We start from the raw sequence: 27,892 nt of genomic DNA, 5'->3' as shown, positions 1-27,892 counted from the left end.
AAATCCAGGCACTGAAGCCAGCCCCACACACCTGTGCAGCCGCTGACGGGCGTGAACAAGGCCAGGGAGCCAGCGCGGGACCCCGCCCGCCCCAAAATAACGCCCCTCTTGTAAGGCGGAGCCTGCAGTTACTGGTTTACAACACAGGTTGAGTTCCTGCTTCAGCTGGGCTCTTGCATGAAAATCCTAACACCGAGGGCAAGAGTGCAAACCCGTAAGTGGAAAGTTGATATTTTAGAGGATTCTAGTAACTCCAAGCACCTGAGAGCCCGGAGATGTCCCTTGTCAGCAGAGCAGCTCCCCCAGCGGGTGCGAACAGCCGTGACTTTCTTGGCTACCCTGTGACGACCCCGCCGAAATAATTCCTCGTCTCACCATTTCTACTGCCTCTGGCCTCTGACTAAGCCAACCCATCAGATTCTCCTGAGCGAATTCTAAAGTCAAACTGGAAAAGGCTCATCTATTAATAGGATGCAAGAGCGGCCTCTTCCTGTGTCGCCGTCCTGAGGATGGCACCCGAGGGGAAGGGAAACATCGCTGCGCCACCGCTTGCTGCCCGGGTACACTCCAGCGCGGGAGACGAGCAGTGGCCTCGCCCTCGTGCCGGCGCGGGTGCGGGGCTAGCAGCCCGTCTCCGAGCTGCCTTGAAGCCCAGCCAGGTCAGAGAACTAATCCAAGATGCCATTTCCGTAAGAATTTGCTCCCTGAGGTATTTCCTCTTTTCAGACAACAAATCCCCTCAAGCTGTTACAAGCACAAGAATTTACTAAGCAGTATAGATAACTCAGACTCTTTAAAAGGCTGGGAAAAGGGAGTCTAGGCTGATAGCAGAATGAGACCTGAGCCACAGAAGGGCTGCAGAGGAAGCACAGGCTTCCGTGGTCAGGAAGTTACCTGCCCCGTGAGAAAGTCTTCGTCCACGACAGCCACCTGCTCCAAGCCCACACACACCTGTAAGAGCTGGGCCTGCGCGACAGATGGCTCTCCCCACACAACTCAGCTCTGAGGCAGCCTCACACCAGTGCATCTGGTTAGAGGCGCTTTGGTTTTGTTGGAGAGCTTAGTTCAAAAGTCCAGAAAGGTTTTTAGCTCGCCAGACGCTACAGCACTAGAAAGGATTGAGAGTCCATCCTCTTCCCGTAGGGCGGTGCTAGTCTGTAAGAGGACAGCAGCGTCAGCAGACGACATGCTTTTTCACTTACCAGGATGCCCCGGAGATGTTTCTACGAGCCGTGTTCTTACTGATAGGAGCACTGAATAACTGATAGGAGCACCACCATACTTCCTTTCTGGAGGACACTGAAGTTCGCGCGTCGTCACTGTTGCCACACCGATGTGCCATCCCCGCCGCACCTGCAAGGAGACGATCTCACAGCTGACACTTGGCTTGTGTGCGCTGCTGGGCCTGAAATCAGACTCCCGGCCACGAGCCTAGTTTTCCTCGTATGTAGGTTTCCTTTCCCTGGCCCTTTTAAAGTCCGGCATGTTCCTCTCCCAAAGAGAACAGGAATTTGCTGGATGCGCGGACAACCCTGCTCTTCTCGTGCACGGAACACTTCGCATTTGGGAAACCTCAGGTGTAAAAACAGCGTTCGCTTGCTCTCACTACAGCTCCCCTGAGGCACCTGGAAAAGCCCCTAAGAGAACAGTCTTCTCCCACACTTGCGAATCATTTGTCGTAGCCGAGTGGAGTGCGTCATCTCCGAACAATGAAGAGCAACGGCCCGCAGAGGTGTCCTCTGCTTCTGACCTCACTCCACACCCAGCGCACCTACTGGCTGCCCGGCGGCAGCACCTGCAGCCCGGAGGAGCCCCACGGAGGAACATGCCCATTTGAAGCTGCTTCTAGGCAGCCAATCACTGAACATGCAATGTAGAAAATATTCTCGCGTCTACAAAATGGGGGTAAAACCTACGTTTATAATGTCCTCTATAAAGGTTCAACTGCAGCGCGCTGCTGGCGTTACAGGCGGCGTCCGCCCCGACGGCTGGAAGCTGTCTGTTGACCGGTGATCACGGAAGTGAACCTTCCCAAAGTCAGTACCTTGTCTCTAAGTGCATTCTGGATATAAACTGACCTTGATGTTTGTGTGACCCCAAAGCCCTCCCCAGCCCGGGCCCCAGCAAGTACGTAGCTGCATAAAAGCCGGGGTAGCGAAGGGAAGGAGCCACCGCAGAACCACACAGACCCGAATGTCCGAATGGCCTCGTCTCCTGAACACACCAGGCCCACTGTCCTCAGGAAGGCTGCGCCTCCCCCGGGACTGATTTGTAATCACTTCTTTAGAGACCCTCGCCTCCAAACTGTCACATTCTGAAATCCTGGGGCGTCAGGACTTCAACCTGGCGGGGGAGAGGTGCACGCCCTTAACACCCCAAGGTGTTCACAATTCAGCCCTTAACACCCCAAGATACCTTGCTTCCGAGTGCTGGTCTCCAAGATGCAGCCTGGTGATCACGTGGCAGGTTCTGCTCCTCGAGTCACAGCTGGAGTGTCTGCAGGGATGGAGAGCTGGGCCGGCTGCTGAGGAGAGGGGAGGAGCCTAGTCCCGATGGGCTCTGCCCTCTGACGTGCTGGGGCAGGCACAGCCCAGCTCAGCAAGGTTACCAGCCCCTAGCCCCGTGGGGAAGGAGCCACCAAGCTGACACGCCGGGCTGCCAGACCACCACCAAACTAGCCATAGTTTCTGGGCTTTGGCCTAGAAAACTTGTATCATGCCAGTTTTGTCTAAAAGCCAGGGCTTCTTGGGTTATCTACAGACATTTCTTTAGGACAGAAACCAGCGGTGGGCTGACCTGCAACTGAAGACATCAGCTGTGAGGCTTGCTGTACACAGCACCGTGGCCGTCCACCGTGTGAGCCGACGCGACCCCACACAGGACTATGAAGCGGGAGCGCCTATTCCTCTCCAATCGCCGTTACGTAAACAGGCATAGCGGTCACGTAACGGCTAAGGTTACAAACCATCACGCAGCAAAGCTCAGATTAGCAACCACTCGGCCCAGCTCCAGAGTCTACACTCCTAACACCCGCGTCCTGACCTGAGCCTTGGCCCAGCACAACACAGCAGCAGACGAGGCCACCTGCAACCACCCAGCAGGCTCGGTCACAGGCAGCTGCTAACTCATGCAGTTGGTGAGAATGACTTCAAATGTTCCATTGACATCTAAGAGGTAAAAAATGAAAGACAGTTGTAAATAAGCAGTAAGAGCTACATCCTCACTTAAAGTGTGCTCCAGGCGTCCCCTGTGGCTTTGGCCTGGGTTTCTGTGGACGTCAGTCCTCCCTACCTTGGACAGCCTGTCAACCAGAGTTAGGAAATGAAGAAATTTGACTCAGCATGAGCTGAGCTGAAAGCACAAAGGCAGCTCCAGCTCCAGCAGCAGCAGTTTCCTGAGAACAGGGGTGGCTGCAACCAGCAGGCCTTTAGCAAGAGGCTGAGCTCGTAGCAACCCTGAAGGAGCTCCATGGCCCTGTGTCAGCGCCTCCCCCTTCCACGGCAGACTGCCACAGTCCCCGGAGAGGCAGCAGAGTAAAGGCACGACCGCAGGAAGAGGGCAGGAGACGCCACCTGCAAACAGGCAGCGCTGCCACGCAAACAGCATCAGACTACGACCTCAAAGCACGGAGCTCAGGAAACACTTCACCTCCAACTTCAGAAAAGCTGACGTTGTACCTGATTTTCCCCAAAAAACTCATTCAGCTCCATTCTCCACAAAAAGAAATGGCAAGAAGAATCCTATATTTTAAAAAAAAGTTTTATTTTATCCTTCCTAGAGGAATACAGATTTGAATGAAATACATTCATTCCATAAATACATTAGCAGCAAAACCTTCCCAGCAGAGTCCTCTACTCCAGCCCAGAGGGGGAGCAGGAGGGAGCACGTTCCATCAGGCGCCGACACAAGGATGTTACCCTCTCGCTGAAAGCAGGCTGTGCATGTGAGACCAGGCGAAAGACCGAAGAATGGATGAGTCAGCTAAGCTGGGACACTGCACACACGTCCACGTGGTGACCATCACGCTTCCGAACCTTCTGACCCTTAGCACTCACATGCTCAGGAGTCCTGCATCTGCATCAAGCACAGCCCGGATGTTGAGCCCTGCACGTGCACCGTTGAGTTTGGAGCCACCTGTCATTGAGTCGGCAGCATTTTAATGGTGTCTCGATACTTTCAAAAGGAAAGCCAGATAGGGCCATTCCCTCCTCTCCGTAGGCGGAAGCACCGCACGGCCCGCTGAGCCCATACGCACATCTGCCAGGAGAGGAGCCTGCAGGCGCTGGCTGGTGCGCTGCACCTCCAGGACCTTTTGTCCAGGGCTGGAGGCGATACGGGAGAGACGCGTCTAACCCTACAGAGGTCGCTAAGGACCAGTAACCAGGTAACTCAGTAACTCACCCTGGCTTCCACCCAAGCTAGTTTCTTGAGCATCCTGTCTCCTTTTCTCTTCTGCATCACTATTGCCTGGCTGCTCCTTTTTTATCTGCCCCTAGGCACCTGCTGAAATCTTGGGAAGGAAGATCTACCCTAAGCTCCCTAGTACCCTGGGGAGATTAAGGCAGGTGATGCTTTAAACGTGTTAGCTGCAAAGTAACGAGCTTACACTGCTGTGTTCCGATCCGTCCTGGGATGGGTATAAATCACACTAGTCTGCAAAAAGTAAAACACCAGAATCACAAACAGCAACCAGGACAACTATGAGCAGGCACCGAGTTTAGAGAGCTACCAAGCCGAAGGGCTGGGAGGGAAGTGGAGGAATTTAAAATAAACCTGATTTGTTCGGGCAGAGGGCAGCTCTGACTCCAGCATACACACAATGGCCCAAATCGTCATGGAAATACAGAGCAGGCCTCAAAATGTGAGACTTTCCTCCCCGTAGTATCACTTAAAAATAGGACACATGCTCTCTCTTCCCCATCTGTTTCTAAAGTGTTTCACTAGCACACTCTCCAGTAAGTGCTTATCCATTCCCAGTCTGTTTTGAATGTTGGCGGGAAGAAAACCAGAAACTATGTGATATAAAAACCACTGTAGGGCCTCCCTGGTGGCGCAAGGGGTTAAGATGCAGCCTATGAAGCTGTCCGCAGCCTCTGCAGCACGAGTTCGATCCCCAGCCAGGGAGCTATGCACATGGCGCCGCAGACCTCTCCTGACCTGCCCGCTGCTCCCCTCAGCAGTGAATTTCAGTGGATCCGCCTGTTCTGCTCCCCACTGTCTCTGGTGAATCCTCTCACCCTGGCACCTCTGGCCTGTACCCCAGCTCTTGTATGCATAAATAAATAAATCTTTAAAAAAAATAAATAAAATAAAATAAAAACCATTGTGGCTAAGCGGTTATGTGTGTTTCCCCTTCTGTCTTTTCCATCCAAAATAGTTCACGGCTTTTACTTTTATTTATGCGCAGAGAGAGACTCGTCGGAATACACAGCGCTGTTAATCCGACAGTCCTCTGTCCCCAGAGGCTCTGCCAGCTCCTCCTCCTCCTCCGAGTCGTCGTCGTCCTCCTGGGCAGAGGAGCCGCAGGTGGGCCCCTTGCAGGTTTTCAGGTGCCGCGTGAGATGGTACTTGGTGAGATAAGCCTTAGTGCATTTCTCACAGACATAATCCCGCTTTCCTTCGTGTGAATTGAGATGTTTCTTTAAGTGATTTGTTCTCAGGAACAGCTTGTCACACTTGGGACACTTGATCTGGCGTTCTCTAAGAGGAACACAAGAAAGAGCATTTGGTTTGGGATTGCAGATGACACCCGAGGTAGGCACACACCCTTCACAACCTCGGCCTTTGTCAAGAGAAGTGCTACCATCTAGAATCGGACCTTTTTAAGTGGTGTGTGGCATAAAGAAGAGTCGTGAAAATTTGCCAGTTTAAAGGGCACAGACTGGGCCTGTCCTGGCATTCTACGTAAAAGGAATCATGCTGCACGTTATCCCTTACGTTTGGCTTCTTTCACTCAAAGCAATGGTTGTGAAATTCATCCACGCTGCTATGACTATTACTTAGGTTGTTCCCTTCCATTGCTCTGTGCAACTTACAAATAGGTCTTGATTCATCTGTGGTACTGCATTTATCTATTGCTAACATATTCTGGTGGTTTCCAGCACTGAGTTATCACAGGCAGAACCGCTACGGCCTGTCGGCTGCAGACGCCCAGCCTGCTCTAGGCCCCACTCCCACGCCAGTACGACTGCATCCCAGGATGTGCACAGCTGCAACCCGACCGAGTAACACTGTATTCCAGTGCGGCTGTATCAACACGCACGTCCATCAACACCATCTGCGAGTTCCTCTTGTCCCACACTTCATCAATTCAAATTTGGAAACCTGTGCCCATCCACTGCCTCACTCTGGTGAGCTGCCAGCCCTACAAACAGACATCACTCAGTTCACAATGTCAAGAGCCTTAAGCCTTGAGTAAGCCTACCTAGACGTTTAGACCTGAAAAGAGCTGTACAGAGGATGTGGCCCAGAATTCTTTACATCTGTTTCGAGCAGCTGAGCCCGATGTCTTAATGAAAGCCTCATATGCAAATCAATGAGAAGGGTGAAAATTCTTAAAGGAGTGTTAGGGACTCTGGAGCATTTCCACCACCGTCCCCAGCAGGAGGTGGCACTGCAGCCGCCTGTGATGCTACAGGATGTGGAAACCAAGTCCTTGCCTTCCTGGCGCGCTCAAGCTGCAGGAGGAGTTATACCAAGAACATATGAAAAAGATCAGGTGGCGGTTAAGTACCAGTTAATACAGAGGAAGCCAGTGACGAGAGACGGGCGCCCTATTTCAGTGAGACAGTTAGGAAAGGCTACTCTGAGGCGATGACATTTGAGCAGAAACCTGAAAGAGGAATCAGGGAGTTTCCAGGGGTACAAGTTTCTAGGCACGAGGAGCGCAGCGCACAATCCCTGAGCCTGAAGTGTGTTAGTGTGCTGCAGTGTTTGTTAACAGGAGAGCACCTGTGTAGACCCAGCGGATTATGAGGAGAAAAGTAAAAATCGATGAAGTGGGAAAGGTGTCCGAGCGCCAGGACCCGCCTCGAAGGGCCTGCAGGGCTCCGGGAGAGCCCTGGAATCCCGGGGAGCCCCCGGGGGTCCTGAGTGGAGAAAGGCACGGTGGGGTTTGTTTTTAAATGCATCGCTCTGGCCACTGTGCATGGACCACAGTGCTGCGCGCACCTGTGCCGGGCGAAGCGACCGTCTTGGTCTTTGGGAATCCAACGCTTACTCTAAAAACCGCGACGGACTGTGATACATATTTACTGGTCCATTTCTCTTACTGGGCTCTGGACTCTTTAAAGACAGGGACGGCGCCTTTCATCTCTATTTCTACCACTTAGCACTATGCTGGGCATGCAGAAGGCACTTAATAATATTTGTTAAATTAATGAAATTGTTTCAAAAATATAAAAATAAATTCAGAAAGTAGAAGTGAAAAACGATGGAAATCTTCCAAGGTAAAACTGAAAGCTTAGGTCCCCAACCACTGCTTGGCCACACGAGACGCAGGCGGCAGGGCTGGGCGCCGCAGCAGGACAGCAGCGCGCCGTCCCGCAAGCCCCGCAAGCCCTGCAGTCAGCAGGCGGCTGCTGCTGTGGGCGGACGGGGCGACTTACTGTGTGTGGATGAGCACGTGCTGCTTGAGGTCCTGCCTCCGCATGAACAGCTTGTCACAGTAATCACACTTGAGGTTCTTCTCGCCCGTGTGGATGAACATGTGGGACTCCAGGTGAGCCTTCTGGGTGAAAGACTTGTCACACAACGTGCACCTGTAGTTCTTCTGACCTGCAAGTTAACCCAAGTGACCACACTGTGAACGGAAGCACCAATGTGTCGTCAAGACCAGAGAGCAAGCCCACGGGTGTGTGGAGAGGCAGGAGGGAGACACAACTGCCAGGCTGCTGGACCTCCACTCTCGGGGCGCCACCCAGAGCCCACTGCGAGCCAGCAAACGTCACCTCCACCACCAGAGCAAGTGATGCTAGTAAATGCGACCTCCTTCCAGGACTGCTATTCTTTTTTTTAACTTTTTTTTTTTTAACATCACTGTTCATTTTTAAACAATATTTGCTTCCCCCCGCCCCCTCAGGTGCAGTCCCCATAGTTTCCTTCCCCAATGCCCCCGTGCACCATCACCCCAGGCCCCTGTGCTCCTCCCTCCCTCCCTCTGATCCCTCTCCCTCCCCCTCCCCTGCAGGATGTCTCTGATTTATAATTGTCCATTTTTGCTTTGTGGTGTTTTGTACTGTTATTATATTTTTTACACTGATGTCTTATTGGGTTCCCTATATTCCTGCTATAAGTGAAACCATCCAATATTTTTCTTTTTCCTTCTGGCTTATATCACTGAGCATAATCAGGACTGTTATTCTTAATTTTTAAAATTTATAGCTAACACATAATTTAAAAAAAAATTGTAATTTTAGCACCCAAGTTTCAATGCCCCATGAATTCTAGTGCTTGTCTATAGGCAAACACATTTTCACAACCTACATTTTAGTTTTCTTTCTTAAATATTTAATGTGACCTCATAAACCAGGGATAACATTAATTTCTTTTAAGAATGCAGAAATAAGATTACTCGAGTTGGGCTGGCACACCTTTTCTTAAAGATTAGGCAGTATTTCAATTGTGGGCCACACACTTTTAACACAACTGTGATTTCTCCATCTTAATGCAACAAGACGAGCAAGAATTTTACTTTCAAAGATTTGGAGAACAAATGAGCCAGGCAAGAAAGCTAAATCTTCATGAGCTATTTTGTAGCAGGTAGTAAAAATCTACTAGAAAAGAGAGGAACTGGTTTGCAGAGAATAGCTCAAAAAACAAATTTTGGGGGCCTCCCTGGTGGCGCAACGGTTGAGCGCTGGGTTGCGAAGCTGCCCACAGCCTCTGCAGCGCCAGTTCGATCCCCGGCTGCTCCCCGGCCACCAGAGGAGGGTCCCACATGGCGCGCAGACCTCTCCTGCCGCCCACTGCTCCCCTCAGCAGTGTACTTTGGTCCTTCTGCCTGCTCTGCTCCCCGCTCTGGCTCTGGTGAATTCTCTCACCCTCCCGCGCTTCTGACTGTACCCAGTGCTTGTATAAATAAATAAATAAATCTTAAAAAAAAAAAAAGAAAAAGAAGATTAAAAAAAAACAAAAAACAAATTTTGGTATTGAGCAAGGTCCAAAGAAGAGAAATGGGCTCTGGAGACCAGGGTGAGCACCGATGGCAACTCAGGCTACGCTGTTATAAAACACCCTTTGCTGGAAGCCATGACATGAATCAACCTCCTGATTATTAATGCATTTTCCCAGCCACCATCAAACTGTGGTGGGTGCATCTGGCGGGTGGAAGGTCTTAACAGACGGAAGTAAAACCCTCTCAGGAAGATTTACCCAGCAAAGTCCCGCTGACAGCCACCTGGATTCATTCTCTAACATCTTATCACAGCGCTACCTTCCAGATTATCTAGCGAAGAGCCTTCACTACCACCAGATTCTAACGGCTGCAAAATGGCTCTCTGATGGTGCCAAGTAACTTACCCGTATGTATTTTCAGGTGGGTGCGCAGGTTGCTAGGATCACTGAAGGCCTTGCTACAGAAATCACACTTGTGGGGCTTCATACCCATGTGTCCCATAAAGTGGACGTGAAGCTTGGAAGGAGAGATGAACGCCTGGGGGCACACTGAGCACTTCCACTTCCTTTCCTTGCTGTGGCTCGGCCTGTGGCTGCCGCTGTGGCTCTGGCTGGGGAGGTGGTTGTGGATGTGGCTGGTCAGGTGGGCTTTGAATTCTGTATAGGAACTGCACTCCTTGCCACAGTTACAGAGGTGCACATCTGGGTGTTCGGGAACACCTTAAAAAGAAAAAATAATACTCATCTTGCTATTTAAATTAAAAAATTTGTTCTTGCTAATAGTTGTTATAACTCTCCCCTCTACCAAGATTTTGCAGCTTGCCCTCTACCTGTAAAACTAAAATGTCTTGTTCAATGCTCCGTTCCCATCATGTTAAAATAGTTTCAGGCACACAGGAAGCCCTTGGGTAAATTGGATTGTAAGGCATCTTTCCTAAACAAAAAACACTTTTTACATGAATACTGCCTGGTCATAAATTCATCTTGCAAAGACACTCACAGACCATGGCACTTCTAACCCAGGGAAATAACTGCTCTGCTTTCATGTACACAAGAATAAAATAATTGCTTCCATTGACATGTAAATCATTACCAAAACTTTACTTCTGGTTCATGGTGTTTTTACTACGCTAGATTCACAACAGATAAGTCATATATTAACTTACCAATCTGCTGAGCATAATCCCGGCTGTAATAAAAAAGCAGTTCGTTTTCGGGAGGGATATCTTGTGAGGTACAAAAATAGATTTTCCCATCATGAGGATAAGCCACCAAGTTCTGCTCTTCCCGGTTCCTAGGTTATTATATTTTCAGATCAAGAGAATTAATTTTGAAATAAATACGAAATAAGTCCTACCTCCTCTAACAAAATTCTGTATGAACACTTCAACTATTTTCTCTGAGTCATTTTTGTAATTCCCTATCCTACCTACTAGGAGAGACTAATATAGAAACAGAATTCTTACTTCAGTACATAAGCTGGTTGCCCTTTACAATTAAAAATGCTAGGATGTGTTCTGTGACTGGAAACAAGAAAATAGTCTTAACTAAATAACATAAAAAAAAGAGATAGAAAGTTGAACAAGAATTAACTGTAACAGTCTGAGGGGCCGACTAACAGCCAATATAAAGAGAAGGCAGCAACTTGCAAATTCACTCATGGCTGTTACCACTCCTTACTGCGTTGGCAATAAGTAAATTGTTCATAAGAAAAGGACAATTTCTTGTGTTTTAATTTATAACCACCACTAGTCAGTATCTACTGGAGTGAAAGACACTGAAAAGCCTTAGGCCTTTAAGTCTAGAATTCTCTGGCTTTTCCTTATTTTTTTCTTTAAAGATTTATTTATTTATGCATATAAGAACTGGGGTACAGGCCAGAGGTGTGGGAAGAGGGGTATGTGTGTAAGAGGATTTACCCGAGACAGAGTGGGGAACAGAACAGGCAGACTGACTGAAACACACTGCTGAGGAGAGCAGCAGGCGAGACAGGAGAGGTCTGCTATGCCATGAGGGTCAGCTCCCTGGCCGGAGATAGAACTCATGCTGTAGTCACTGGCTATAGCTGGATAGCGCTATGACTTAACCCCTGCATCACCAGGAAGGCCCGGCTCTTCCCTATTTTATGAAAAGCTTCCTACTGAAAAAGATCTGAAGCAAAACTATTTCTTTCATCCGAGACTACTCTTACCTGGCTTTGCGCACAAACATCATCCAATTGCATTCATTCTCGTCAGTTGTAATGATGCAGAACTCTAGGACACCATTGTGGTACATCTGCCAACAAAGGGCAAACACACCTTCAAATGAACTGACAAGCCACACAAAGTTCTACTAAATTTAGACTGGCAGTGAGCTCACAGCCTTAGCAGGAGGGCCCAGCTTTCCCAGTTGGGAAGAAAATACAGGGCTGTCACATGCTTGACATTTTACTAGTTCCTCTACTTCCAGCATTACAATAAAGACCTTCAGAGACCCACATCAGTGCTCAGGATAGAGGATGGAGTTATTCTTCAACAGTCACATGTGGGCTTGACTTGTCTTCATCACTGACCAAACGGCAGCAGTGAGGGACTGAGTGGGTAGCAAGCAGAGAACCTGCTCTCATTATTGTTCCAGTGAGCCAGCATTCTTCTATGCTCTCTTTTTTGTTTTAAAGATTTTATTTAGGGCCTTCCTGGTGGCACAGCGGTTGAGCGCTGGATTGCGAAGCTGCCCGCAGCCTCTGCAGCGCCAGTTCAATCCCCGGCTGCTTCCCGGCCACTGGAGGAGGGTCCCACATGGCGCGCAGACCTCTCCTGCCGCCCACTGCTCCCCTCAGCAGTGTACTTTGGTCCTTCTGCCTGCTCTGCTCTTCGCTCTGGCTCTGGTGAATTCTCTCACCCTCCCGTGCTTCTCACTGTACCCAGTGCTTGTATAAATAAATAAAATAAGTAAATAAAAACATAACTCTTAAAAAAAAAGATTTTATTTATTTATGCATACAAGAACTGGGGTATAAGCCAAAGGTGTGGGGGATGAGAGGATTCACCAGAGACAGAGTGGGGAGCAGAACAGGCAGATCTACTGAAATAATAGATTGCTGAGGGGAGCAGCAGGCAAGTCAGGAGAGGTCTGCTGTGCGTTGCTCCCTGGCTGGCTGGGGATCGAACTTGTGCTGCAGTGACTGAGGCTAGCTTCATAGGTTGCCACCAGGGAGGCCCAATATGCTCTCTTTTGAACACCAAAATTAAAGTCCCTGATGCCAGTGGCATGTTTACAAGTTGCCACAAAATCCACATTTCTGTCACCTCAACGTTGCAGGCATCATCCCCATTCTACTAGGATCCCATGTAACATGTTATAGGAATAGCTGTTTTTGTTAACACCCTGCATTTCCAACCCCTCTCATCAGAAAGTTTGTAGTCTTAGTGTCCAATTATAAAATTATTTCCCAAGCTAATTATGTGAGGAACGTTTCAGTTGATTACAAAATAAGACCTTCACCATATAAACAAAGTCCCTAGCCTCAGCTGCCACAAGTAATTAAAATGCAGAACCATTGGTTATCTAACAAGCACAGAAAGTTTGTCTTCTCTATTTAATGCTGATGGGGTGTTTGATGTGTATTATAACTTGGTTACCAAGAACAAAAGGATATAATATTAAGTAAAGGACTGACAGGTGAATGGCACTGTATGAGTCCTGGCTAATTTTGACTATTACACCACTTTTAACTACCTCCACAAAATAAAAACATCCAAAGGTCACTCTAAGTTTGACACTGACCTTCCAGATATGGTTAACTGCCTTATCCGTCCATTCTGCGACCTCCATGGAGTGACTCTGCTGGCCAACGAGAGGCCCAAAGCAAGTCCGCACAGGAATGGTTTCTCCAGTCCATACACCTATCGGTGGAAGGACACCAACTACACAATGATTTAAACATCTAAGAGATATAGAAGAGACAGGAGCTTACACCATGCAAAAAACCCAAGAACTGCTGATACTCCAGCACTCCTAAGCAGTGACTAGTCTTAGTGGTTCTACCCTATAAATATGGACAATGAAACAAATAATACGGGGCTCAGAAGAAATACAGAATGAAAAACAGTATCAGAAGTTCCTGAACTTTGTTTTATATACAAGGAACCAGACCATCTCCCTCCAAATGTGATTTTGGAGTTAATACATAAAAAAAGGACAGAGCACATTACTATAAAAATATAAGCAATTACAACAAAGTAAATTTCTAAAATCATTAAAAGCACTGCACTCTATTTAGTGCTGAAAGCACTGCACTATGTTATCAAAATTGTTGAATGTTCTCAACTGACTGAAGTCCAAGCTACAGCTGAAAGAATAATGAATCCAGTTTCGTATTCAAAGAAATGCCACAGTAATTCAGAAAGCATGTTCAGTTCAAATATGCGTAAGCATACTCAGTAAGTCTACATTTTTATCCCTTTTTCTAAGGAATACAGGACAATTTACATTCTATCTAAATAACTTTTGTGATAAAAGGTTATCAATGGTGAATTTTCCACGCCTTTGTGAAAAAAACGAAGTTGAAAGCAGTACTTTGTCATGGTAATTGTTAGTGAATGATATAGCTGAGAATAAAAGTCTTCAAAAAGTTGGACTAGGATTCTTACCTCTATTCAATTCTGATTCAAGAAAGGGGAACCTGATCAATAAACTTTTCAACTTCACTTATTGCTCTCTCTGGACAAGACAAATGGTAAGCCATAAGGTGACTCTGAGTCAGCCAAATAATCACTAAATTATACACATCCACTTTTACAACTCTACCCCACAAAGAGGAGACTGGATGGGGTTTCATGGCTGCTGGTTCTTACCAACTTCTGCTCCCACAATTGACTGGCGGAGAACAAGCTGCTTTGGGAGAGAAAGTCTCGCTCTGCTCTCTACTGGAGTGTCAGGAACAAACGTTACTGGTCCATGATCGGGGCAGTCTGAGGGATAGGCTCGGTCACAGAGTGTACACCCTATGGATGAGAAATAGGAGAGACACAAGTGGGTTTAGTTCAAGCAAGCTAAATTATCTCCTGCTCTTACATGTAAATGCTAATTGTAAAATGTAACCAGTAGGAAGGAAGGTTCTAGCAGAAATACTCTGGTCAAAGAATGACTTTCTTACACTAAGACATATGTCCCCTCCTATCTCTCTCCTTAGCAAGATCTGATTTTTGTCTTTTGATCCAAAGGGACACGCTTCCTATATAGTGCCTAAGAGAAAGACTGATCCAAAAAACACATTACTTTGAAGATCAAGCACGTGATTCCTTACATGAAGCAGGTAAGTAATACCTTCAGATATGGTGTGGAACACACCAGCAATTCCAAGTCTACCAAACAGTTAGGGGAAACTGAGTTGAAAATGCTGCTAGTCAGGCGAAGCCAGAACAGAGAGGACATTGAGGACATGTAGTCAGAGCTAGGTACACTGCTGTTCTGTTTCACTACAAACCACTGGTCAACCAGCTTTTGGTGACAGATTCAACAAATAAAAACTTGCAGCCTTTTGGGAGGCAGGTGGAACCTTATCATTGCAGACATATTTGCTTTAAAATTCTTAATTTCTTTCTGTTCATTTTGGTCTTTTTTTTTTTGCACCATCAGAAAGGGTGCTAACTTCATATACTCTGTACTTACTAAAATATCACTTTCATAAGCTCCAAAGTGTCCTCCCATAAAGCTTTATTCTTTTACTTTCCTTTCTATTTAGAAGTATATTCATAGCCCTAATTGTCAATAATTGAGTTCAAACTCTCCAAATTTATTCACAAAGTGGTTGAAATACTTAAACCTTAGAACCACATGCATCTAAGTGTCTTTATTCCCTAATCAATGTTAGAAATTTCTACTTAAATGGCATAAAGTATCAGCATATTTTGATACTTAGGTAAAACAGGAACATATTACTTCTCCAACTGTTACTTGAGAATTTTTGGAATATCAGATTAGTGATTCCCTAAAATTTATTCTCCATTGCATTTAACAAGGAGAATCACTTCCAGACAAAGGAGATTCACACATACTATAAAAACTGTTTATAGTTTTCTGCAAAGAAACACAAATGGCCAATAAGTACATGTAAACATGTTCAACATGGATAGTCATTCATCAAAAGCACAATGAGATGCCAGTTCACATCCACCAGGGCAGCTATAAGAAGTGGTGGCAAAGAGGTGGGGAGACTGGACCCCGCCAACACTGATGCTGGGAATGTAAAATGGCATGGTCATTGTAGAAAAACAGCCTGGCAGTTCCTCAACAAGTTAAACATAGAGCAATTCCAAGCCCAGATTTCCGAGGATATTAAAAACTGTTCACATAGAAACATGTAAGTGAACGTTCACAGCAACATTATTGATAGCCAAAAAGGAGAAACCACCAAATGCTCATCAACTCTAAATGGATAAACACAACGTGGTGCGTCCACATCCGAGCGCAGTACTTCAACACAATGCGCTGTGACGCAGCCGTACAGGAGGGAAGTATAGTCAATCACCACTTCGTGACTGGGGTGTGCTGAGAAAGGCATCGTGAAGCAGTTTCTAGCTGTGCAAATGCCAGGGTGTGATTAACGAGTGTGGTAGGCCAAGCCTGCTCCTCGGCATGAAGAGACAGAGCAGAGCCTGCAGGTACACCCGTCACACATGCATCCACCGTGACCCCTGACTGCACTGGCACAACATGGATGCACATGACGACATGAAGCTAAAGGAAAGATACCGGGTATAGAAACGACATAGCATGTGACTCCACTTATCTATCTAAAATGAAGAGAATAGGTGAATCCATAGCACTCCAAAGTAGACTAGCTGTTGCCTAAGAACGGGGGAGCAATAAGAGGGGGAGGTAGGGGCAACAGACTGCACTTTGCCCACTTAAGCAAAGGATCAATAAGCTTATTCAGGCCACCTGTTATCTTCTGCTAAATTAATGGCCTACATTGATTATATTTCTAAATTAAAATATTTAAAAATTATAGAGAGACTATTTTGTTTAAAGATTTATTTATTTATGCATACAAGAACTGGGTACAGGCCAGAGGTGTAGGGGGTGAGAGGAGTCACCAGAGACAGAGTGGGGAGCAGAACAGGCAGATCTACTGAAATACACTGCCGAGGGGAGCAGCGGGAGCGTCAGGAGAGGTCTGCTGCGCCATGTGGGTTGCTCCCTGGCCAGGGATCAAACTTGTGCTGCAGTGGCTGTGGATAATTTCATAGTTTGCATCTTAACCACTTGCGCCGCCAGGGAGACCTGAGACTTTAAAGGTTAAGACCTGAGACTAGCAAAGGTCTCCCCACTGCTGAGCATACACAGAAGCTTCCTCCTACTTTTTGCATATTCCTGCTTTGGAAGCTTTCCCTCTGCTGATCTTAATATTCCCGCTTGTCATTCCAAACTCTTACTAGAAGATGATTTCACCCCACTTTTATGGTCAAGATTAACATGCACTCCTAATGCTGAGGATCCCTAAATATTTCCAGATAGTGCTCTGGACTTAGGATTCAGCTTGTCATTAAGTAGCTCTACTGGCACCTTAGACACTGAAATCATGTCTAAACCTATCAGACCTCAAACACTAGTCTGTTCCTCCACCACTCACTATTCTAAGGATCCATTATTTACCTAGTTTCCGTGTGCCAGAAACCAGGATTTTCTCCGTAAACCTGCCTCTTCCAAATGCATCTGATCAACAAGTTCCACTGAATTTGTAAACATCCTCCACTTTTCTTTATCTTTATCACCTCTACTCTTGTTGAGAGGATCATCACCTTTCACTTAGATTTAGCACCATCTTGCCGGTTTACTTGACTGCAACAAGCCAGTTATCCTTGCAATGCAGCATGACCCCTACCCCCACCCTCATTCCTTAAGATCCTTGACTGGTCTTAGAAGACCTTTAAGTTCTGGCTCCTACTTCTCTCACATCCATACCCCTCTGCTCACCCCATTTTGGTTCAAAAATTCTGAACCACGCGATTCTTTGTTGTAAGTACTTACTGTGTGCCTAGACACCACTCTTCCCGATTCTCAACTGCCGACACCTATGTCCTTCTAGTCTGTGCTAACGTGTATGTTGCTTCCACTGTGTCTTTCCTTCCCTTTCCACAGCCTGGTTAGCAGCTCCCCCAGATTCCCTTAAGCTCCCTGCACTTAATCCCTTATCATGGGGTGCAGAAATGGCCTGTTCAGGACCTAGGCTTCCCATTAGACTGTAAGTTTCTAAAAAGCCTGTGCTGGACCTCGCAGCCACTTATCCCCCAACATCTAGCAGAGGCTGGCATACAGTTAGCACTCAACACATCGCCTGCATGAATGGAGCCTATAGGGACACCAACAAATCAACTATTTATAACCAACTGCTAAACTGCCCCATTAAAAAGAACTCCACCATGCCCACTATGGTAACTTACGTACATTCTGAGCCAAAAAAACAAAAACAAAAATCACGCTTGCATTCACCTGCATGTCTCCATTCGATATCCATGATCAAATCAATTTTATCTTAGGCTGAAAAAGCACAAGGCATATCACACAGAATACCTTAGGAAAGTTTACCCCTATCATTAACTATTTGCAAAACTTGGGAAAGACCTTAAACAGTATTGCGCTAAGCTTATCTGTAAAATATAGAAATGACATTTCTTTACTTCAGAAGAGGCAGTAAGAACCAGTGAAATGTTATATAGCATTTGGTTAACTTAAATGTATCACGTTAAGATAAAGGACAACACAAAGGCACAGAACAATTCCAAAGTGTAGCTACTTTCTACACGCGCTTAATCCACACCTGACTTTGTGATAAGCCTGTCAGGGATGAGGCCATTTCTACCAGTATTTCCAAAATGAAAAAGGCTAAACACACTCACAAATTGTAAACAAGGTTGCCATATTTTCCTTGTTTGAATTGGAGTCTTCCATTTGCAGTGCAGGTGGTACAAAGGAAAGACTGTCTGCAGACACATCTACATGACCTGTCCCCATAGCAACCTCCTGGGTGATGGAGGAGACAGCCACAGGTTCTAGGCTTAGGCCAACTTCATGGAGGGAAACGGACTCTAGGGAGGCGAGGTTGTGTGAGGTAGAGAGTGCCACGCTTACAGAGTTGGTGCTCATGGCCACGGTGTGGATGGAGTCACTGAGGGCACTGTCAGACATCCCGCTGACGCGACTTGCAATGGGGTCCGTCTCCATAACCACAGGGAGCTCCAGGCCATTCCCATGAATGGGTATCACACCCCCGTGTCCCACTGTGTCTGCTGCAAGGCTGCTGCTCACAGAGTCCACAGACAGAGGTTCGTGACTTCTGGAGCCATTTGGGATTTGGGCATGCTCGCCTGCCACGCCCTCCATCGTAAGCTCTTCTGTCATTCCATCTGTAGAGATTGGGCTGGCGACCCTAGAGACATTCTCCATCGTGATTGTTGTGTCCAGAGCCACCTCGTGGCCATCACTCGCGTGAAGAGCTTGGGCGCCATGTGTGTTCACAGAGCGAGAGTCTATTGAAACAATGCCCGGTTCTAAGCCAACATTTCCACTGGACTGGTAGGGATCTAGTGCTGAAGGGTTATTGGCGATAGACAGTGCTGTATTACCATCCACGTTTATGGAGTTGGGGTGGATGTACTGAGGAGGTGGCCTGTCAGCTAAGTAAGATAAAATGCCTGCGGAAAGGAAAAGAGATATCAAGGACTTTTTAGTACATTGTTAAATAGAAAAAAATTCCGAATGCCAGAAATTTTTAAAATATTTTCCTTATAACTAAATCGCTCACCTATTTCTTAGGTTTAAGGAATATGTACACTATATAAATAACTGTAATTGAGTTATTCATGTGAAACTCAAATTGTAAAAAATTAACTATATTCCTTTGAAGTGGACTGAAAATTAATCATTTCACACTGCTACTGAAATAGACATGGCTGGAATTCCCAAGTCCTAAATGCTGAAATTTACTCTAGTAAGAGCTAAAAAGTAAAATGATTTAAAAACAGACCATCCATATGAAAAACAAAATTAAATGTTTCAAATTATTAAATTAGTGTTAACATATTAGGGTCTATTTTTATGAAAAGTCATAATTATACCTGCTTTATTTTATTTTTTAAGATTTATTTATTTATCCATACAAGAATGGGGGTACAATCCAGAGATGCAGGGGGTGAGAGGATTCACCAGAGACAGAGTGGGGAGCAGAACAGGCAGATCTACTGAAATTCACTGCTGAGGGGAACAGCAGGTGAGACAGGAGAGGTCTGCTGTGCCATGTGGTTGCTCAAACTCGTGCTGCAGAGGTTGCAGTTAGCCTCATAGGTTGAGTCTTAACCCCTTGCACCACCAGGGAGGGCCTACACCAGCTTTATTAAAAAATATTTGAACACTGTTGCTTATTAAGGATGTGGTGAAATGTACTTGCTGCACTGCCAGTGGGAATATAAATTAGTAAAACCTCTTTGGAAGCTTAGAAGCTCTCTCTATATATTAAACACTCAAAAACATTCATACTCTATTGCATAAGAAATTTCACATATAATAATCTTTCCTAAGTACATATTGCAAATATAAACACAAAGACATTCATAAGGGCATTAACTGTAATGGTAACGAAAGCTGGAGGAAACAATGAAAGACAAAATCAATAATGATTGATGTAATAAGCAATGGAATATCCATTTTGTATAATGCATCATTAAAAAAGAATAAAAAACATACAGCTGCAAGGGAAAATAAGTGTAAAAACAGAGAAAAATATTAAGTGAAAAAGGATACAGAATTGTATAAAAGTATAGTCATACTAAACATACATCAAAATAAAAGAACACCTAAAAGATGGATGATGGGATTTTAAGTGGTTCCCCTCCCTCCTTATTTAAGTTTTCTGAAATGAATACACAATATGTTTATAACTGAATAAAAATTCAATTAATTTATAGCAAATAATGACATTGTAACAGGACATATGGTTGACAGGAATAATAACTGCAGAATTATAAAAACTGAACCAAGGAGATGGAGGAGGAGAAAATCTGTTATGCACCACTAAGAAATGGAGCTCAGTCAAGCTATTTAACATGTTACCTACACATTCTAAGTGGAAAAGTGCATAAATACAAAGATTTATTTCCTACCTGAAGAGAGAGAGAAAGCATTACTCAAGTCTTTAAGAATTGAGGTCAAGTGTCAGCTCCATTCTTTCTTCGAATAACCGCAATACTTACCAGGTAGAATGGTTCTAAAGTAACTGCTCTCCAGGTGGGGGTAAGGTGGTGGAGGTAGGGTGTAGTTTCTTTCAGGCAGCCCACACATCACCCCTCGATCCCCAATGCCCATCGGGAGCATCAGCGACAAAGCAGAAGGCAGAGAGCTCAGGGAGGGACCCAGATTTGGAATTGCCACTGGCAGGCCTATGGAAAAAAAACACATTTTTTTCAATAAAAGGAAATTAAGTACTTAAAACTCTCTCCATACACTGGCGAGACTCTTAGAAAGGTTTTGCATAGGGGCAAAAATCTCACCTAGTAGCCCTTTACACGCCCCCAGACACTGCTCTGCAGACACCCAGAACTAAAGCAGCCCTGGTCCTGGAGCTAGTTCTCAAGTTAGCTGTAAAAGGCCAAGTGGAGAGTAAAAGTGTAACCTCCAAGTTACACAGACATGGAAACACCAACCAATTTAATAATAAAATAATAAAATGCCAAGTTGATCCTCCAGTGGGCTACACTGTCCATACGTAGCTAAACATTTTAAAACAACTAATAACCTCACTTAATTAAAGATGACTTAAGAAAACAATCGGCCTATGAGTTGTGGTATTACAGACTTCATTATATTTTCAATGTTATATGGTAAGAATGTTTCACTTTTAAATAATTCATAGATGGCATGCTACTTGGAAAATAATCTAAAGTTAGATGTAAAGCTGTGCTTATCTTTTTTCATACACTCTTTCCCCACATAGTAGAACACAAAGCTCAATGCCTCATGCTTTCTGGGAACATCTGCTGTAGTGCAGGTTCTCTTCTGCTAACTTGGGGACAGTGTGCCAAAGGGGGCGACGAATTGAACAGGTAATCCTAGATGAGTCAGTGATGGCACTAGGCAAAGACCACAAACCCAAGAAAACAATCAGGAAAAACTGCCACTCCTATCCACTACCGTGCCAGCACGCCACAAACAACGTTTTCTCCTATTAGGATACCATATGGAACCACCATTCAGACCCGCTTGCTTTCTCCTTTTTACTCTTAAAGGGGTTCTCACCCCCTCTATGCTCCTTCGAAAAATGAAAGTAGGTAAGTTCTAGAATTCATTCACCCTCCCTCACCACTCACCGGGGGCAGGGATGGCACTGTGAGTGGGTGAAGCAGCCAGCCCCAGGTGACTCCCGGAGACAGGCAAGGCATTGCTCACGGAGGATGACGTCAGCTGCTCCATCCCCACTGGGCTCAGGTTCATTTCATTCATCCTAAGAAAGAGCAAACACAACTAGTCAAGCAGAGAGTTATTCCACGACCCCACGGAAGGCACTGGGGAACCCGAAGCAGCGGTGGCAGGGAAATGGGACTTGACCAACTATTTACTTCACTTTCACATGCACAGCTCTAAGGCAGCTGGTACCATTTTCTTTCTACTAATAAGGAAACTGGAATCAGGGATGGTAACCAGCTCAGTCAACTTCAGAGAGCAGAAGCTGGATTTAACACGGGTGCTCCTTGTTCCGAGCCCCCTGCACACTGAGACGAAGCCTGCACTCCTTGGAGCGCACTGGCAATGAGGCTTTGTTTTTTAAACTCGCCCAAGTTTTTTCTTTCACAGTATTCATTTTCTCCAACTGGCCTATAATTTCCAACCAGAGCTTTCACAGACAACTTGTTTTAACCTACTCAAAGAATTTTTAAGATTCTTTTTACCAGGAGTTAAAGTGATTATGGGTTGAAGCAGCACCTTATTTTCTTCTCCATGGATCAAGGTATTATTAAAATTCTGCTCCAATATCTTAATAACTAACCAATAATCACAATATCCTCCACATATCCAGGTCATGAAGCTTTGCTAGATACTTCACGAAAAATTACTTCATATTTTTACCAATTCCTCAAAATAAGATCGATGAGGAGACTGAGGCTCAACAAAGGCATGTTATAAGCCCCGAATCACACAATTTAAAGGAAGAACAAAGGGCCTCCCCTGGTGGCACAGTGGTTGAGTGCTAGGCTGCAAAGCTACCCACAGCCTCTGCAGTGCTGGTTCGATGCCGGCGACGGTCCCACACAGCGCACAGACCTCTCCTGCCGCACCCGCTGCTCCCCTCAGCAGTGTACTTTGGTCCTTCTGCCTGCTCTGCTCCCTGCTCTGGCGAATTCTCTCACCCTCCCGCGCTTCTGACTGTACCCAGTGCTTGTATAAATCAATCAATCAATCTTAAAAAAAAAAAAAAAGAAATCCAAGCTTTTAATTACAATTAGAAAAAGCTGATTACAATGTAAAAACAAACCAAAAAAACCATGGTGCCTTTTATACAGCTCCAGTGTATCCTGGAGTATGTTCACAGAGCCCCATATTGCATTTTTCTATATCAACAGTCTTCAACATTCTCCCTGGCTAGGTATCTCATAAAACTAAACTCCCAAGTATTCATAAATGGTGGGAGGCCAGCTGAGCACGTCATCGCCCATGGAGTAGGCTCTCTGAAATATCTGATTTGGGTGGGGCAATACAAACTCATCCTCACCAGAAAGACAACTAGGCGCACATGGCAATGCAGTATATACCTTATAAAGCACAGCATATTATTAACAGTAGTTAATTGTACTGTAAAAGAATGAAAAAACTCTTAGGAGTCTAAAGAGAGAATCCTACATTAATTTTGAAAGTTTCTGGGTTTGAGCCTCCCGGGTGGCGCAAGGGGTTAAATACAGCACTATGAAGCTATCCGCAGTCTCTGCAGCACGAGTTTGATCCCAGGCCTGCCAGGGAGCAACCCACATGGTGCAGCAGACCTCTCTTGTCTCGCCTACTGCTCCCCTCAGCAGTTTTTTCAGTATATCTGCCTGTTCTGTTCCCCACTCTGTCTCTGGTGAATCCTCTCACTACCCGCCTCCACACCTCTGTCCTGCACCCCAGCTCTTTTATGCATAAATAAATTAAATCTTTAAAAAAAAAAAAGTTTCTGAGTTTGGGTTGGTTTAAAGCATACTTGCCCTGTAACTTTCTATATCTACAAACATAACTAAAACTCTACAATCACTGACTGCAGTAATGACCTACAACAAATTGGCTCCAATATTTCTCTCAAAGTACAATGAAAAGTCTACAGCATCAAATCCCATTCTGAAGACTCCTGAGTATCAATCTGTTTGCTAATCTAGAGATAAAAATCAAAACAGTTTCTGGGTTGACTCACAGGCCTTTTCAAACCAGTTCAAACCAGAGTTTAATGCAATAGACTCAGCAGATTTCTGCTTTGTTGTCAGTCCCTGATAAGTGGTGACCTCAGCAGCCACAAACCAAAAAAAGGTAACCAGTATCCCACAAAGACAGATAAAAGGAATTTGCCCTGTGAGCCTCATTAGATTTTCTCATTCTAAAGTGCAATTCTGTAGTACTGTCAGGTGGGATTCCAGGAAGGGTCTTGGGAGAGAGGAAGGTCAGAATCAAGGCACTGTTGTTACTGGTCATATCACCTGTGTGGTGTTCAGAAAGCCAGACTCCAAACCACAGGTTGTTTCTCCAAAGAAAGCATTTTTATAGCAAGGGGCACCACTTTGGGAGGACAGCAGTGTCTGTTCTCAGAAAAGGTTGCCTCCCCAGTGGCAAGTGAAGGAAGATTATATGGGAAAGAAAAGGCCATGGGAATAAGCAGGCGTGGGGAATTTCTTCCCCTCGGGTGTTCTTCAGGAACTAATATTATCAGCACCTCTGAAGGAACAGAAATAGCTTATGAGGGCCTCCCTCATGGCACAGGGGTTAAAGACAGCACTATCAAGCTACCGCCAGCCACTGCAGCACCAGTTCTATTCCCAGGCAGGGAGCTGACTCACATGGCACAGCAGACCTCTCCTGACATGCCTGCTGCTCACCTCAGCAGTGTATTTCAGCAGATCTGCCTGTTTTGCTCCCCACTCTGTCTCTGGTGAATCCTCTCATTCACCCCCCCCCCACAAACCTCTGGCTTACACCCTAGTTCTTATATGCATAAACTAAATCTTTAAAAAAAAAATAGCTTATTAAGCATTAGGCAACCCGTGACTGTAGTCCTGAGGGCTGCAGTGGCTTCTAAGGCAGGGGTGATGTTCTGGGTTCAGGCCCACCAGTGCCACTATGCTCTGTCCCCTACTTCCTGGTCGTACATCATTTCTTCACACTTCTGCAGAGTGGATCTAACTGAACTAAGTAGGGACATGTGCAGCTGCTGCTGTTACAACTCTTAGAATGACACAGAAGCAACTAACTCAAATGCAAGGGGGAGTTCAATAGTTCCAAAGAATTCTTTTTACTTTCCTTATTGTAAACATATGGCCGATGAAAGAACCCTACAAGGGTGGCCAAACATAACTACTTGGCATATGGCTGTGCTGTCCTGACATGGCACCGTAAAGAACCTGAAACGTTAGCACGAAGCCTGCAGAACTAAGGTCGGCAAAATTTTCTCTACATCACCAAGCCAGCCAGAAGGTCACCAGCAAAATTCACAGTGAAACACGCTCAGGAGCTAAAAATACACTCTGGAACCCAGATAAAGATACTACTAGACGCTTAAATAACTCAAAAGCAGAGTTAGTGGTGTCCACCAGCCAACAACCCTCGTGCAGCTATTTGGAACAACTATTCACATTTGGAGTAAATTAGGTTGAGTAAGAGCAGCCTCAACCCAGCAGCAGTTTCTGGATTCCTCCTTCCCTTTGGGGCACCAACCTGCAAACCACACTTGCAGCCTCCCCAAACGCAACAAAAACAAAGGCACCCCGAACTCTCTTTGCCAGCTGTTTCCCAAAGACGCCGGCCTCCCAGCTCCTCACCTGCGATGCATCTGCTTGGGGCCAAAGTGTCAGAGAAAAGGGCACCCGGGGGGCGGGGGACCGGCATCAGGGGTGGCGTTCCGGGGTCACGCGCCGCGCATCTTGCTCACAACCGCGGCACGGACGCGGCCGCTCGTCGCTGGGGCCTCCCGGGGCCGCACCGCCTCACCCGAAGGCCCGCGGCCGAGCACCCCGCCGCGGGACGGGGCATGCTGGGGGGCACCCGGGGCCGCTCCTCCAGGGGCTTCGGGAGGGGGACGCCCAAGCTGCGGGGGCAGGAGGGGGACAGGGCCGGTCAGCACCAGCACCGCCGAGGGTGCGCCCCGAGCCCCGCCGCCTCCCCGGGGCGCCCGCGCACCCGCCGCCCGCCCGGGGCCCGCAGGCCGCGCCGCTCCCGCCCCGCCCCGGCCGGGCCGGGCCCGCGCGCAGCCCACCTGCCGGGGCGCCGGGAGCGCGAGCCTGTGCCCCCGCCCGTCCCCCCGCTTTGTTCCTCATCCGGGCAGCGCTCGCCTCGGGCCCGCCCCGCCGGCTCGACCCCGCGCCCCGGGGCCGCTCGCCCCAGGTTCCCCGCCCGGCCCGCCGCCCCCTCAGGGCCGCACCCTCCGAGGCGCGCTTCCGGCTGCGGAGCCTCTCGGGGCGCCGCCGCTCCACCCCGCGTGCGTGCGCCCCTCCCCGGCGCGCTCGGCCCGCGGCACCCGCGCCCCGGCGCGCCCCGCCCCCGCCGCGACCCTCCCGCGCGTGCGCACCGCGGGCCCGGCACGCGCTCGGCCCGACGCGCGGCGTCCGCGGCGTCCGCAGGGAGTCGAGCGCCGCGCAATCGACCCGCCGTTGCTAGGCAACCAGGGCTGCGGAGCACGCGAGGAGTTCTGAGGCCCTTAAGGGCCCCGGACGCAGCGTTCGCGTGTTGTTGGCGTTCTGCGACGAGGACAGCGGGGGTCCGCGGAAGCCCACGGGATTCGAACCAAGGGACGGAGCCCGAGATGTTGATGAGGTTACCCAGCGGGACTGGGGAGTGTATCTCGAACGCTTTTTCCCCATTTGCACCTGAAGTTTGCCCAGTTTCCCTGCTTCAAGCTGGAAAAAATTCCCTGCTCCTTCTCTCTTTGCCCTTCTTTCCTTCCTGAAGCCAGGCACTGTGCTAAACCCTAGAGATACCGTGATAGTTTTAAAGGAAAATGCTCCAAAGCGCTCGAAGACTGAACAGACACTGCAACACACTGGCTGAAAGCTTCCTAGGGCAGCGAGAGTCCCAAGAATTCCTTCTTTTATTTAGGAAACATTGAGTGTGAAACACATAGTGACTTTTCTGGGAACCCCCTCCTTGGCCTGGTAGACAAGGGAGCAAAGGATCGGCCTAGGCTTAAAGTCAGAACAGGTTTTGTGACGTAAACGATGCAGATTGAGTTGCCAGGAGGTAACACAGCCTTTCAGTCTCCACTAATGACCAAGGAGCCAGCTGAGGACGGTTTTAACAACAGGTACTTGTGCTTTCGGTCTCCACAGTACATTCTTTAGAAGCCAGGAAAATTACTAAGCCCCCTCCCCTCCAACCTTTGCCCTCTTCTGCGAATAGATAGCATCTACATGTCTTTAGGTCAAAATAACAGAAAATAGAAACATCTAAATTTACAGACAGAAAAACAGAAACCTCTGTCAAGAATAATTACATCTTGGGCCTCTCTGGTGGCGCAAGGGGTTAAGCACAGCACTATGAAGCTGTCCGCAGCCTCTGCGGCACTAGTTCAATCCCCTGCCTGCCAGGGATTGAACAGCAGACCCACATGACACAGCAGGCCTCTCCTGTCTCACCTGCTGCTCCCCTCAGCAGTGTATTTCAGTTAGTCTACCTGTTCTGCTCCCCACTCTGTCTCTGGTGAATTCTCTCACCCACCCACACTTCTGGCCTGTACCCCAGCTCTTGTATGCATAAATAAATCTTTAAAAAAGAAAAAAAGAAAAATCTTGGGCCTCCCTGGTGGTGCAGGGGTTAAAGGCAGAGCTATCAAGCTATAGTCAGCCACTGCAAGCCACTGCAACATCAGTTTCATCCCTGGCCAGGGAGCTAACCCACATGGCGCAGCAGAGACCTCACCTGTATGGCCGACTGCTCCCCTCAGCAGTGTGTTTCAGTCAGTCTGCCTTTTTTTCTCCCCACTCCCTCTCTGGTGACTCCTTTCACGCCCCCCCCCCACCCACACACACCCACACCCCTCCACACCTAAGTTCTTGTATGCATAAATAAATACATCTTTTTATAAAAATTACATCTTTAACATTAAGAAATCATTGTTCCTTTTCTTCTTCTACACCAGTGCTACTCTGGAACCACGTATATAAACTGAATTCAAACTTACCTTGTTAGAGAAGCTTGCACAGGAAAATGGAGAGGGTCCCAATTCTCCTCTCCATTATCTAGTAAACTCTGTCTAATTATCACTGGGACCTCTGTTTCAGTCAACAACTGAATTACATTTCAAGCATAAGACAGATACAAAATCACATTTTGGAGGAGAGCCAGGAATGATATCAATTCACGTTTGCCTTCCTTTATTTCTCAGAAAGAGAAAGCACATTCAAAATGAGGGCACTAATCACTGGATATTGATTGTCAGGTCACATTGGTTTTGTTTTCTTGTTGACAACAAATAGAAATCTATATCCAAGAAGTCATCATATCACAATTAAGTGAAAGCCAGGAAAATACCACTTCAGTACTAGGACCTACAGAATGATGATGTGTCTGA

The 27,892-nt window shown here is 47.0% G+C and overlaps 1 protein-coding gene across 3 annotated transcripts; it reads right to left on the bottom strand.

The window, feature by feature from the left end:
- Positions 1–726: 726 nt before the first annotated feature.
- PRDM4 (PR/SET domain 4) lies at positions 727–25,770 on the bottom strand. Of its 3 annotated transcripts, none has more exons than XM_037513681.2 (11): positions 25,748–25,770; positions 21,462–21,595; positions 20,349–20,534; positions 18,000–18,794; positions 13,953–14,102; positions 12,883–13,022; positions 11,306–11,391; positions 10,281–10,408; positions 9,520–9,834; positions 7,608–7,776; positions 727–5,700 (listed from the first exon to the last, which is right to left on the bottom strand). In XM_037513681.2, exons 2-11 carry the CDS (start codon positions 21,592–21,594, stop codon positions 5,394–5,396), a joined length of 2,409 nt encoding a protein of 802 aa, XP_037369578.1. In that variant the 5' UTR covers position 21,595; positions 25,748–25,770; the 3' UTR covers positions 727–5,393. The 3 variants fall into 3 exon arrangements, with proteins under 3 accessions (XP_037369578.1, XP_037369579.1, XP_037369577.1); XM_037513682.2 differs by lacking the exon at positions 25,748–25,770 and adding an exon at positions 25,149–25,414 and having other exon boundaries at positions 12,883–13,001; XM_037513680.2 differs by lacking the exon at positions 25,748–25,770 and adding an exon at positions 25,149–25,292.
- Between the last annotated feature and the right edge of the window lie 2,122 nt (positions 25,771–27,892).

This window comes from Talpa occidentalis, unplaced genomic scaffold (assembly GCF_014898055.3).
Source record: "Talpa occidentalis isolate TD23 unplaced genomic scaffold, MPIMG_talOcc4v2.1 talOcc4.16, whole genome shotgun sequence".
Taxonomy (NCBI): Eukaryota; Metazoa; Chordata; class Mammalia; order Eulipotyphla; family Talpidae; genus Talpa; species Talpa occidentalis.
The sequence above is the reverse complement of the archived record's forward strand: the minus strand, read 5'-3'. Positions and strand labels throughout refer to the sequence as shown.

What these genes read in the sequence shown, in the direction of transcription:
- PRDM4 (XM_037513680.2), bottom strand. An exon ending in CAGTTAACCATATCTGGAAG is followed by an intron (nt 11,392 to 12,882) that starts GTCAGTGTCAAA and finishes CTTTGTTGGCAG; the next exon opens with ATGTACCACAATGGTGTCCT. An exon ending in GGATTATGCTCAGCAGATTG is followed by an intron (nt 9,835 to 10,280) that starts GTAAGTTAATAT and finishes TTTCTTTTTAAG; the next exon opens with GTGTTCCCGAACACCCAGAT.